Below are 14,515 nucleotides of genomic sequence, written 5' to 3' on the forward strand. Positions count from 1 at the left end.
AAATATTTGCATTTAAATTTGGAATGACTGAAGTTTTCAGGGTTGATCTGTCACATAAAACATATGGTTATTACTGCTTTTGTTGCTTCATTGACTTAACTTTTATTACAGTAAACATATTTCTCTTTAAAGGGACAGATTCATTGTTACTGATTTATCTGGTCATAGAAAGCATTCCAGTACTGGGGACCTTTTGAGCCTTGAACTTCAGCAGGTAGGCTCTGTAACTTAGCTATGAATTGTTAAAAAATAGAATGCCAGTTGAAAGCTATGGTTGGAAGCTAACTTTACTTTTCTTTCCTCCTCATATAGGCCAAGAGCAACTCATTACTTCTTCAGAGAGAGGCCAATGCTTTGGCCATGCAACAGAAGTGGAATTCCCTGGATGAAGGCCGTCACCTTACCTTAAACCTTTTAAGCAAGGAAATTGAACTAAGAAATGGAGAGGTAAAGAAACTGAATCTTTCGGCTTCATGCTTAATGTATTTGTTTTCTGCTGCTGCATCTTGGTTATACCATTACTGAGTGTATTTTGGTGTGCCTATATCTCTGATAGATGATCGATTGCTTTTAAAACTCATAATAGAAATAAAATTGTAGTCCTAGATTTCTTAAATAATTATTTAACTAGATCATTGAAAATTTTTTTTTTTTTTTTTGGAGATGGAATCTTGCACTATTGACTGGAGTGTAGTGGCACAATCTCGGTTCACTGCAGCCTCTGGCTCTCAGGTTCAAGTGATTCTCCTGCCTCCCGAGTAGCTGAGATTACAGGCACCCACCACCATGCCCAGCTAATTTTTCTATTTTTAGTAGAGACAGGGTTTCACCATGTTGCTGGTCTTGAACTCCTGACCTCAAGTGATCTGCTTGCCTCACCTTCCCAAAGTGCTAGGATTACAGGTGTGAGCCACCGTATCTGGCTGATTATTGGGATTTTTTATTTTAATTTAAAAGGGAAGCCCCAGGTTCCACAGGTGTAAAATCAGTATTTTTCTTAGTTACAGAGTGATTATACAGAAGATTCAACAGATACTAAACCTGATAGGGATATCGAGTTAGAGCTTTCAGCACTTGATACTGATGAACCTGATGGACAAAGTGAACCAATTGAAGTAAGTGCCACAATTAGATAATTGAGAGGCTTTGTTCGATTGAAAATTTAAAAGTATAAAATACTTTGATACTGAAGGATTGACATTTTATTTTCTTAGGAGATCCTGGACATACAGCTTGGTATCAGTTCTCAAAATGATCAGTTGCTAAATGGAACGGCGGTGGAAAATGGGCATCCAGTGCAGCAGCACCAAAAGGAGCCACCAAAGCAGAAGAAACAGAGTTTAGGTGAAGACCATGTGATTCTGTGAGTGTTAGACAGAAAATTCATAAACAGTGGGCATAGGACATAATAAAGAGAAAAAAATGTTAAATTCATTTTTGGCTTTATGCTGTAAGGGGAAGACCTTTTGTGGGCAATGATTTGGTCAGTCTGAATTTTGAGGGGAGAAAAAGTAAAATTGAACTAACAAAGCAGTCCATTTTGGTAGCCTGAAACTTGCTTTTTGTTGAGATAAAGTTTTTTTTTGTTTCTTTGTTTTTTTTTTTGAGACGGAGTCTCGCTGTGTCACCCAGGCTGGAGTGCAGTGGCGCGATCTCGGCTCACTGCAAGCTCCGCCTCCCAGGTTCACGCCATTCTCCTGCCTCAGCCTCCGAGTAGCTGGGACTACAGGCGCCCGCCACCACGCCCGGCTAGTTTTTTGTATTTTTAGTAGAGACGGGGTTTCACCATGTTAGCCAGGATGGTCTCGATCTCCTGACCTCGTGATCCACCCGCCTCGGCCTCCCAAAGTGCTGGGATTACAGGCTTGAGCCACCGCGCCTGGCCTGTTGAGATAAAGTTAATCTGTGTTCCAGCATCAGGTTATGCTTCTTTAATCTGGTTGCCAGATTTCTAGATTACAAAATGGAGAATGAAAACCTGGATTAATGGTTTCTCTTTTTGAAAATCATGTTAAGATTTTCTCAGCTAGGCCAGGCGCAGTGGCTCATGGCTGTAATCCCAGCACTTTGGAAGGCTGAGGTGGGTGGATCACAAGGTCAGGAGTTCAAGACCACCCTGGCCAACATAGTGAAACCCTGTCTCTACAAAAATACAAAAAAGCCAGGCATAGTGACAGGCACCTGTAGTCTCAGCTGCTTGGGAGGCTGAGGCAAGAGAATTGCTTGAACCCAGGAGGCGGAGGTTGCAGTGAGCCAAGATCGTGACACTGCACTCAAGCCTGGGCAACAGACTGAGACTCCATCTCAAAAAAATATATATATATATAGTTTAAAGTCATACAAACTGTTAAGTTGAAGATTTAAGCCCATATTTTGGGCAGTAATTATTCCAAATGGCAGTATTATAGCCAAGAAAAAAATTATATATAAAATATTTTTATTATATAATTATATATAAAATATATATAATACATTTATAATATATATTATATATAAATATATATTATATATAAATATATAAAAATATATATATATCTTTTTTTTTCTTGGCTATAATACTGCCATCTGGAATAATTACTGCCCAAAATATGGGCTTAAATCTTCAACTTAATAGTTTGTATGGCCTTAAACTAACTAGTATTTTAATTTTTATCATAACTTTTGGAAAATAGAACATTTCAGGCCAGGAGTAGTGGCTCACGCCTGTAATCCCAGCACTCTGGGAGGCCAAGGCAGGCGGATCGTTTGAGGTCAGGAGTTCTAGACCAGCCACCATGGTGAAACCCCGTCTCTACTAAAAATGCAAAATAGCTGAGTGTGGTGGTACACGCCTGTAATTCCAGCTAGTTGGGAGGCTGAGGCAGGAGAATTGCTTGAACCCAGGAGGCGGAAGTTGCAGTGAGCCAAGATCATGCCACGGCACTCCAGCCTGGGCAACAGAGGGAGACTGTCTGAAAAAAGGAAAATAGGACTTTTCAAGTTACTTCTGATACTTCTAGTGATAAAGACATCTCTTTGCTAGGGACTCCTAAAGTTTGATGTAGCTTTCCTTAAGTATGTATAGTTACCCTTAAAAGTTTTCACTTAAAGCTAACTTGTTTTTAATGTCATTTCTTTTTTCTCAGGGAGGAACAAAAAACAATTCTGCCGGTAACTTCTTGCTTTAGCCAGCCACTCCCAGTGTCTATTAGCAATGCAAGTTGCCTCCCCATCACCACGTCTGTCAGTGTTGGCAACCTCATTCTGAAAACTCATGTTATGTCTGAAGATAAAAACGACTTTTTAAAACCTGTTGCAAATGGGAAGATGGTTAACAGCTGAAAAGAGGTTCATCTTTCAAATTTGTGACCACACCATGGAAGCATTTACACTAGCTTTTTATATATATAATATATATTATATAATGTATATTTTTTTTAAAAAAAGATATTACTGGGGGCATCCATTTCCTGTGGACTCTTTGATACTTCAAGCCCTCTTGCATTAGCATTATGAAAAAAAAAAAAAGAAAATTTACTTTACTAGGGTAACATGTTCACTTTCCAGAAGTGATTGGAATTTGGACAACATTTAACTTAAGCTTCAAGCAGCTTTTTATGAGTTTGTAGCAATCCGGTGCAGTAACTGAGCCATTTCCTATTTTAAATGGCTTCTATAGAAAATTAACAACTCAGTTATTAAACTAGCAGGATCCTACAATGATACATCTAGTGAAAGTAGACTTAGTTAACTTATTTATTTCTATTTTATGTTTCACTGAGAGAAGTTTCCATCTCATTCCAGCTGCTTTATTTATCTTTTTCATGGAACTTTGCATGGATTTCTTTTTCTTTTTTTAATTTTGAAGAGTGGAGTTAGATGTTCTTACCATAGAATTTTACAGGGTTATATACAGCTTTCTTTACTGCATTATATGTAGGAGTGTGGTGCAGTGCTTTTATCTGTAGCATATAATTTTTTTTAATTTTCCATTTTTCAAGAGTAGTTTCTGCTTTGTTAATATTTATACACAGGCTACTTGTTGAAGTAATTAATTAAAAATATAACCAAGTGCCTAAGTCTTTCAGCTGATGTACTAGATATTAAATTCTCCTAAGTTATGCAGAATCGTTTTTACAATTTTGATAAATTATGCACTAATGTAATGGCAGTTTTTTAAAATGCAGATTTAAGCCTGTACATTATTGAATCTGATGACTTGGCAAAAGAATCAGGTGCTTTCAGCTTTCTTGAGAAAACCCTGTATGTAGCGTTTGCACTGACTAACAAGATGGTATTGCTGGGTTTTTAATTTAAACTAATTAATTTGGATGTTCATTGCATTATCTTGGTTAAATATTGTTTATTGTTACTTCATGTTGGGATTTAGTTTTTCTTGTTTTTTGACTGTTAGGTTGATAAGACTATGAACCATGTAATAGTAGAACATTGGCTAACATTTATTCATACTTAGAAACATGAATAATTTCTGCCTTGCTAAAATGTGACTGAAATGGTTTTGACTTGGCATCTGAAAGTATACAATGTGTTCAACAAGTCATGCCTCAGATTTGTGGGAGGTATTGTATTGAAACCTAAATTTCAGTTAACATTTGAAAAGAAAAGCTGGGCATTCCTTCCTGGTGATCTTTACCTATAGTTTATCTGTTTTTCTTTTGTTTCTCTAAGATTAGTTTGACTTTTATTATTATTTTTTTAATTAACTTCTGTGAAGTTGTTTACTCTGAAAATTGTACTGGAATATTTTAAGCCAAGCTGATCTTTCACCAGGTGTACTGTATGTAAGGGCTTTTCCTGCTAGCAAGATGCTTAAACAGGATCATGTTATTGGTCGTCTGAGCTATTTAGTTGTTTTACAAAACCACAGCATTGTATCAGATAAGATTTTGATAAAAAGTTTTGTGCACATTTCCAGGGGCGGGAGGGTTGACATTTCCCTGAAATTTCTTGATTAGAATGAGTAAATACTGGTGTTTGATACCTGTCTTAATGAACATGCTCATAAGGTGACTGATAAGTTGTAAATATACCTGAGAAACAAAGGGGTAGTTTTGATATTCTGGTGTCAGTATGGAAGATCTTACACATTTATTTAATACTCAAATGTATGAAGATGTTTGTTTGTAGCATAACAACAGCACAGTAGCCTTGACTTAGTTTCCTTTGGTTAGTACTGTACCTTTTTGCCATGGCCAGTGCTCCCCATCCCTATGAAGACATTTTATTTATTTCACTCTGTAACCTGAAATGAATAGGAACAAGGGTTTTAAACCATGTTACATTAACTTATTTCTGACATTATAAATTAGCCTAGAATATTACAGGAACATGATTGTTATATAATTTATATCAGAACCTTTCTATAAATATGTGCTTCTTACATTTGAAATGCTTCCAATGTACTTTATTTGCTGTTTGTAATTCCAAAAAGGATATGCAAACCAGTCTGTCTATTTCATGGATATTTAATAGTGAGATCTTCCATGTTGAAGGTAATGTATTTTTTTTTAAGATTTTAAAATTGCTATTTTGTTACAAAATAGAGACCTATTAACAGTTTGAGAGCTCCTTATGTGCCCTCAGGGAAAGAACCCTCTGTGCAACAGAACTACACAAAACATCTTCAGCACGTTCTGAGGGTGAATATATACTACATAAATTGATCTTGTGTATTTAACCTTATCTTTTTAATTTTAAAATTGAAATTTTGAAACTTGGTTGTGCTCTGCTGGAGGGGGTTGGGATAAACTGCTTAAATGTTTGCCTACTTGTCCAGTGAAATTACATTTGCATCAGTATATGTATATACCTGCCAACCTTATTGGTATGTCTCAGAACGTTTATATTAAAGTAATGCTTGTCTTGCAGCAGGTGATCCCATAAAACAATAACTCCCTGTTCTTAAAAACTTACTCTCTTTTTCACTAACAACATAGGAATTGTTTCTGTGTTGAGATTATTCTGTGTTGCATCCATTCTCTGTGTAGTGGTCACCTTCTGTCTGTCATGGTGGGTTTAATGTGAAGTAAAACCATTGGTTCTCTGCCACTTTTGAAGAAAGGGCAGTTCATCTGATCCTTCTTCAGAATGGTACCTACTGATATCATCGAGGAAAATGTTACAAATCAGACCTAGAATATGACTTTTTACAATTGAGGCATTTCCTGTCATTTGGCCGCCTTACCAACAAGATGTGATGTACAAATTTGGAATCAAAGGATATAAAGCAACAAGAGAGGAAATGTGTAATGGGGGTAACAAAACTGCATATGTTACCTATTGTCTAATCAGAAAAAAAAGTCTGAGGTCTGGAATGCAAGAAAGTTGTGGTTATTTTCTTTCATTTTTTGTTTTTGTTTTTTAATTTCTAAGTTCCATTCTGAAGTCCATGTGCCCCATTCAGTTACTGTGGTTGTAGCATCAGTTTTTTGTGGTTTCATTTCATTTTATGAATACAGAGGAAGTTACATATATATTTTTTCTATTTGGTACCTGAACAAAGCAGATTCCCTTGCCTTTGCTGCCGTGTCTTCAATGTCACGTGATAAACCAGTGTCATACATGAAAGTTGTGCATTGTAATTTTCAAAAAAAGGGAGTTCATTAGGCCAGTGACACTGACTTTTCCCTCCCATCGTAGCTATTTATTCTAGTAAGAGGATAATAAAAGAAATTTCCTATGCAAGAACTGAAATTTTCTATTTGTATGGATCTAGTCACTTTCATTCAGATTTCAAGTTGAGGTTAAGTATATAAAGCATATCCCAATTTTATATGCTGCCTTGAGAAAATTACAGGATGCACAGCAATTTGTAGGTATTTCAAATGGGATCATTTAAACATTTGAAAAAGTATTTTAAAAACCATCTAGCTTGCTTTTGGATTTTAGACATTAAAGCCTGTGTTGTCTTGTTAACAGGGGTGGAATTTATAACAACCAGATTCAGCATATGATTTCACCTTTGAATCTGAGTATTTCTTCCCTATCTTCTTTGAGTCATTTTCTGAGCAGACTGTCACCAGTATTGATAACTAAGCATTAAAGGGAAAAGTTGCATTGCAACTATGCATTGGTTTCCTGGAAGAACTTTTGTTTTAATGAATGAAGAGGCTTGATGGGATCACTTACTGTAACTCCTTCTACATAAGGACCCCTTCTGCAAGCAGAACACAAAAGAACATGCTCAAGGACTATCCCATTTTCTGGATAAATTGAATAAGTTTGCTAGTAACGTCTTTATACTGCGACTTCCTTGTATCCCTTTGCTGGCAAGGGAATACAAGGCGTCAAGGCCACAGATCAAAACACCCCACATTTGAGTGGAGTCTTATTTTTACTCCAAGAGCAGTTATTCTCCTTGAGTCTAAAATTGGCAGTTTTTCCTTTTTTTTAATAAAATTTTTAAAATATCCCCAAACCAGTGGAACACAGACACTGGCTGTACTTAGTACCAAAAGCCAAGGTCATTTGCACATATTCCATCAACCTGTCAAGAATTAGGCCTCACTTTATAACCCAAGGCATGGAAGTGCATGCATTCTCTTAGCTGGGCAAACAATTATACTGTAGTTGTGATACAACACATGTGGCTTTTATTTGTACTGCACATATCCACTGTACAGCCACTTGGGAGTATCGTGGTTAGCTTGCAGCAACTGCTGTCTGCATTTATACTGTTTATTGCATATTCTTTTCCCTGGAAGTGAAAGAGAAATGTTTTTCTTGTTGCATTGATTACATTTTATAAATTTGCTTAGCTGGAAAGTTTGGGAAAAGAGGCCTGTTTGTCAATTGTACAACCGATTGTGAAGCTCTAGTGTGAATATTTTTACGTCTGTATTAGACATTTTCTTTGCAAATCTATTGTTCGATTGAAATGTAAATGAAATTAAAGATGGTGTACACCCATCATGTAAAAAGCAGGCACCATCTCTAAGATGGATTTAATGCTCATTTTTAAGGCATATACTCAGCTTCTATTTAAAACTATAATTTAAAATAATTCTGTACAATGAAATGGGGAATATATATGGGAATAAATTCTATTCCATTTATTTCAATTTGAATTTCCAAATCGTAATGTTTCCCTTTGTGCTATAGGAATAGGATTAAATGGGGGAAGACTAGGATTTATAAGGCCTGTATATGGGGGGAGGGCAGAGATGGAACAATGAGGGTTGTGATGATAGTGAATAGCAAGGAGTGAATTCTGTGTGTTTTTGCTGTAGCACTGAAGTGAAGAGATACTAGCTTTGGCTGTTCACAAAATAGAGCATCATGATTTTCAGTGTTTGAGAGAAAATTGATGGAAAAAGTTTGCAGTACTTGACATGTATTTGCATGCACAAAATAAAATTATTTGTCCACCTTAAAAGTTGTTTGTTTAATGTCAATATTAAGTTCATGGTATATTTTAGTTATCTAGATTTTCTTGGCATAGTTTTTGGCTTAACAGAGCTACCAGGCCACTCCTTGAGATTTAAATGATTACCTGCCTCATCTATATATCATACGGAAGGCTTTGAAAGAAATGAATAGACCCAAGGAGGTTGAGATATACCTTAATTCTATCAAGTCACTTCATTCAACACACAGCACTTTCTGTGTGGGAGATGAGGATGCAGGTAGTACTGAGTTTACTGTCTAGTGGGAAAAGCAGGACAGATACACAACTAATACAAAGTGATGTATCATAGAAGTTTGAAGACAGTTCTGTGGACCTCAGCAGAGTGGCTTGGTCTAGACACCATTTTTATTGGGCCTCAAGTGGTTTTATTCATTCATTCAGCTGGTATATTTTAAACCCCTGTCTGCGCTGTTCGGTAAGGTTAAAGGTCCGTGAAACATGAGTTTCTTCTCTAGAAACAGTATGGAAAATCAGAAGACAAATTAGAATAATTCAGTGAACTATTCTTCTGATGTAGGGTGTAGGGAAACTCCAAAAGGAAATTAAGGGGTTAGTGGCAGTGGTGAGCAAAAGGAAGTACTTCTCTGTAAAATGACCTCCAGCTGTACTTTTAGCTACATGACATCGCACCGAGCAGAGATAAGTAGAGGAAGTACCCTGAGTTCCAACTCCACCTTCACAACAACCCACTCAATCTTGAATGATCATTCCTTGAAGTACTATCTTGGATAGAAAAGAGGAAAAAACAGGCTGGGCGAGGTGGTTCACACCTGTAATCCTAGCATTTTGGGAGGCCGAGGCGGCTGGATCACAAGGTCAGGAGATCGAGACCATCCTGGCTAACACGGTGAAACCTTGTCTATACTAAAAGTACAAAAAATTAGCCGAGCGTGGTGGCGGGTGCCTGTAGTCCCAGCTACTCGGGAGGCTGAGGCAGGAGAATGGCATGAACCCGTGAGGCAGAGCTTGCAGTGAGCCGAGATCGTGCCGTTGCACTCCAGCCTGGGCGACAGAGCGAGACTCGGTCTCAAAAAAAAAGGAAAAAAACTACCGTCCTTTACTTTAGATGTTACAGCCCGTATCTTATGTTTGAGATGTTATATAACTTGCCCAGATGTTATAACTACAAAGTAGTAGAATCAGAATTCTGATTTGTCTGCCTCTTTTCTACCTCCCAAGGAGGTGGTGGTGGTGATGGTGATCGGAACTTATATTGACCATAAGTGTTACAATGGAAGAGGTGTTTAAGGAATGGTGCTTCAGTGACTAATATAAATAGCCAACTCTTAGAGCACTTAGTATGTTCCAGGAACGGTTGTAAGTGCAATAATAATATCATGACTTAGGACCATAAAACTGAGGCAGAGATCATAGAGATTTTGCCCAATGTCACAGAAGAGGTAGGTAGGGACTTCCATGAAGGACAGCAAATACCATTCTAAAGAGACAATTTATATAATCTAAACAACTTGGGATTTTAGAAAGACCCCTTTAGCCATGGGGTGAAAAGTAAAGCTGGAGATAGACCAACAGGGAAGCCAGGTCAGCAATCTAGGTAAGAAGTGTTGAGAGCATGGCCAAGCTGGGATGGAGGAAAAGAGATGGATTTTAAAAGTAAGAGACAGCAATTGACAGGATTTGTAGTGTAGGAAGTCTATTGGACATCTACCCAATCAATATAGGGGATTAAATTTGGCTTAAAATCCCAGACCCCATTGCTGAGAACAGTCCAATATTTGTAAAACGTGTAATCTTGTATACATCCTAAAGTATGTGACAACAGAGATCAGGAAGGAGGAAGAGGGTGAAAAACCATGGATGGGTGTTAAGGGAGAGGAAACTTAAGGAAATGAAATTCCAGGGAGATTTTATTTCCTTTATAATATCTGTTGAAATAATTATCATGCACATTAACAAAGTATCCCAGAAACCCATGGAGTATCTTCATGATTAGATCTTTCACTTCAGGTCTTTATTCAAAAGGCAGATCCAGTGAGAATCAGATGGAGGGTGCTATTTAAAATAGGTATTTAGGGCCGGCCATGGTGGCTCACACCTGTAATCACAGCACTTTGGGAAGCCAAGGCGGGCAGATCACTTCAGGTCAGGAGTTAGAGCCAGCCTGGCCAACATGATGAAACCCCGCCTCTACTAAAAATACAAAAAAATTAGCCAAGCATGGTGGCATGCACCTGTAGTTCCAGGAACTCAGGAGGGTGAGGCAAGAGAATCACTGGAACCTGAAATTTGGAGGTTGCAGTGAGCCAAGATTGTGCCACTGCACTCCAGCCTGGGTGACAGTGAGACTCCTTCTCAAATTAATTAATTAAATAGATATTTAAATTCCAAGATTTTGGATAAGATCAATTGAAGTTTTTTAAAAAAGTTTTATATTTTGAAATAATTGTAGATTCACAAGAAGTGCAAAAAAATTGTACAGAGGACCATATAGCTTCACACACTTTCTCCAATGGTAAAATGTTATATAACTATAGTATGTGTGTGTGTGTGTCTATATATATATATATCTTTTCTTTTCTTTTCTTTTTCTTTTCTTTTTTTTTTTTTTTTTTTGAGACAGGGTTTCGCTGTCACTCAGGCTGGAGTGCAGCAGTGGTGTGATCTGCAACTTTCGCCTTCCGGGCTTAGGTGATCCTCCCACCTCAGCCTCCTAAGTAGCTGGGACTACAGGTGCACATAACCTTGCCTGGTTAGTTTTTGTAGAGATGGGGTTTTGCCATGTTGTCCAGGCTGGTCCCAAACTCCTCAACCCAAGGGTTCTACCCACCTCAGCCTCCCAAAGTGCTAGGATTACAACCATGAGCCACCCAAGCCCAGCCCCTAATTATAATATTAAAACCAGGAACTTGACATTCCTACAATCCAGAGCTTATTTAGATTTCACCAGTTTCCCATGCACTCATTTGCATGCATGTGCATGTTCGTGTGTGTGTAAGTTCTATGTAGTTTTCACATGTAGATTTGTGGAACCACCACTACTATCAAGATAAGAACTGTTTCATCTCAGTGATCCCTCATGCTACCCCTTTATATCACATCCATTTTCCTTTCTTATCCCTATTCTCCCATCCCTAAACTCTGGCAACCACTAATCTCTTCTCCATCTTCATAATTTTGTCATTTCGGGAATGTTATATTACTGGAATTATACCATATGTAACCTCGAGATTGGCTTTTTTTTTCACTCATCATAATTCCCTTGAATTAATCTAAGTGGTTGCATGTATTAATAGTTTTTTCTTTATGTTGCTGGGTAATATGCCATGGTACATCCGTAGTACCATGGTATACTACATGGTATACTATACAGCATGGTAATGGTGTCTTTAGCCATTAACCCATTGAAGGGCATTTGGAATGCTTCAAATTTTTGGCTATTACAAATAAAGTTGCTATGAACATTTGTATGCACGTTTCTGTGTGGACGTTAAGTTTTTATTTCTGAAGGTTTTTTTTTTTTTTAAAATAGTGAATGAATTAGTATACTTTGTCTACCTCTGAAGGTAATCAATAAATTAGACTATAAGGTCTTAATTTGGAAATGGACAAATTCCTTAAAAATACAGTTTACCAAACTGGATACAAGATGAAAATAAAAATTGGAGTAACTCTTGTATTAATTATCTATTGGTATAACAAATTACCCTAAAACTTAGGGGCTTACCACAAAATTTATCACTTCAGTTTCTGTAGGTCAGAAATCTGGATATGACTTAAATAGGTGCTCTGCTTCAGGGTCTCTCACAGGCTGTAATCTAGGTGTTGGCTGGCACTCCAGTCATCTCACAGCCCAACTGGGGAAGGATCTGCTTCCAAGCTTACTCACGAGATTGTTGGCAGGATTCATTCAGTTCTTTATGCCCCTTGGAATGAGGGCATCAGTTTTTTGCTGGCTGGAGGCTGGAGGCTACTGATAGTGGTTTGGATGTTTGCCCCCTCCAAATCTCATGTTGAAATGTGACCTCATGTTGGAGGTGGGGCCTGGTGGGATGTATTGGATCATGGGGGCAGATCCCTCAAGGATGGCTTAGCACCATCCCCTTGTTGATGAGTGAGTTCTCACTCAGTTCATGCTAGATCTGATTGTTTAAAAGAGTGTTGTACTTCTGCACACCACACACACCTTGGTCCTGCTCTTGCCATGTGATACACTGGCTCCCCTTCGCTTTCCACCATGAATGTAAGCCTCCTGAGGCTCTCAACAGAAACTAAGCAGATGTTGGTGTCATGCCTGTACAGCCTGCAGAACTGTGAACCAAATTAAACCTCTTTTCTTCTTTTTTTTTTGGCGGAGCAAGATGGCCGAATAGGAACAGCTCCAGTCTCCAACTCCCAGCGCGAGCGACACAGAAGACCGGTGATTTCTGCATTTTCAACTGAGGTACTGGGTTCATCTCACTGGGGAGTGCCGGACGATCGGTGCTGGTCAGCTGCTGCAGCCCGACCAGCGAGAGCTGAAGCAGGGCGAGGCATTGCCTCACCTGGGAAGCGCAAGGGGGAAGGGAATCCCTTTTCCTAGCCAGGGGAACTGAGACACACAACACCTGGAAAATCGGGTAACTCCCACCCCAATACTGCGCTTTAAGCAAACAGGCACACCAGGAGATCATATCCCACACCTGGCCGGGAGGGCCCCACACCCACGGAGCCTCCCTCATTGCTAGCACAGCAGTCTGTGATCTACCAGCAAGGCAGCAACAAGGCTGGGGGAGGGGCGTCCGCCATTGCTGAGGCTTAAGTAGGTAAACAAAGCTGCTGGGAAGCTCGAACTGGGTGGAGCTCACAGCAGCTCAAGGAAACCTGCCTGTCTCTGTAGACTCCACCTCTGGGGACAGGGCAATAACAAACACAGCCGAAACCTCTGCAGACGCAAACGACTCTGTCTGACAGCTTTGAAGAGAGCAGTGGATCTCCCAACATGGAGGTTGAGATCTGAGAAGGGACAGACTCCCTGCTCAAGTGGGTCCCTGACCCCTGAGTAGCCTAACTGGGAGACATCCCCCACTAGGGGCAGTCTGACACCCCACACCTCACAGGGTGGAGTACACCCCTGAGAGGAAGCTTCCAAAGCAAGAATCAGACAGGTACACTCGCTGTTCAGAAATATTCTATCTTCTGCAGCCTCTGCTGCTGATACCCAGGCAAACAGGGTCTGGAGTGGACCTCAAGCAATCTCCAACAGACCTACAGCTGAGGGTCCTGACTGTTAGAAGGAAAACTATCAAACAGGAAGGACACCTACACCAAAACCCCATCAGTACATCACCATCATCAAAGACCAGAGGCAGATAAAACCACAAAGATGGGGAAAAAGCAGGGCAGAAAAGCTGGAAATTCAAAAAATAAGAGCGCATCTCCCCCGGCAAAGGAGCACAGCTCATCGCCAGCAACGGATCAAAGCTGGACAGAGAATGACTTTGACGAGATGAGAGAAGAAGGCTTCAGTCCATCAAATTTCTCAGAGCTAAAGGAGGAATTACATACCCAGCGCAAAGAAACTAAAAATCTTGAAAAAAAAGTGGAAGAATTGATGGCTAGAGTAATTAATGCAGAGAAGGTCATAAACGAAATGAAAGAGATGAAAACCATGACACGAGAAATACGTGACAAATGCACAAGCTTCAGTAACCGATTCGATCAACTGGAAGAAAGAGTATCTGCGATTGAGGATCAAATGAATGAAATGAAGCGAGAAGAGAAACCAAAAGAAAAAAGAAGAAAAAGAAATGAATAAAGCCTGCAAGAAGTATGGGATTATGTAAAAAGACCAAATCTACGTCTGATTGGGGTGCCTGAAAGTGAGGGGGAACATGGAACCAAGTTGGAAAACACTCTACAGGATATCATCCAGGAGAACTTCCCCAACCTAGTAGGGCAGGCCAACATTCAAATCCAGGAAATACAGAGAACGCCACAAAGATACTCCTCGAGAAGAGCAACTCCAAGACACATAATTGCCAGATTCACCAAAGTTGAAATGAAGGAAAAAATCTTAAGGGCAGCCAGAGAGAAAGGTCGGGTTACCTACAAAGGGAAGCCCATCAGACTAACATCAGATCTCTCGGCAGAAACTCTCCAAGCCAGAAG

The 14,515-nt window shown here is 39.2% G+C and overlaps 1 protein-coding gene across 7 annotated transcripts in view; it reads left to right on the plus strand.

Moving 5' to 3' along the window:
- RC3H2 (ring finger and CCCH-type domains 2) overlaps positions 1 to 8,374 on the plus strand; it is a 57,159-nt gene extending 48,785 nt beyond the window's left edge. For 4 of the 7 annotated variants that reach the window (XM_005580836.5, XM_074016628.1, XM_005580837.5 and 1 more), the window contains 5 exons: positions 133 to 214; positions 313 to 447; positions 1,002 to 1,115; positions 1,215 to 1,363; positions 3,126 to 3,512. In XM_005580836.5, the coding sequence (XP_005580893.1) occupies positions 133 to 214; positions 313 to 447; positions 1,002 to 1,115; positions 1,215 to 1,363; positions 3,126 to 3,321 (676 nt within the window). In that variant the 3' untranslated portion in view covers positions 3,322 to 3,512. Of the gene's footprint in view, positions 1 to 132; positions 215 to 312; positions 448 to 1,001; positions 1,116 to 1,214; positions 1,364 to 3,125 lie in introns of all 7 variants that reach the window. The other 3 variants (XM_005580835.5, XM_005580838.5, XM_005580839.5) reach the window with 2 other exon arrangements.
- The last annotated feature ends 6,141 nt before the right edge of the window (positions 8,375 to 14,515 follow it).

Source organism: Macaca fascicularis, chromosome 15 (genome assembly GCF_037993035.2).
Source record: "Macaca fascicularis isolate 582-1 chromosome 15, T2T-MFA8v1.1".
Taxonomy (NCBI): Eukaryota; Metazoa; Chordata; class Mammalia; order Primates; family Cercopithecidae; genus Macaca; species Macaca fascicularis.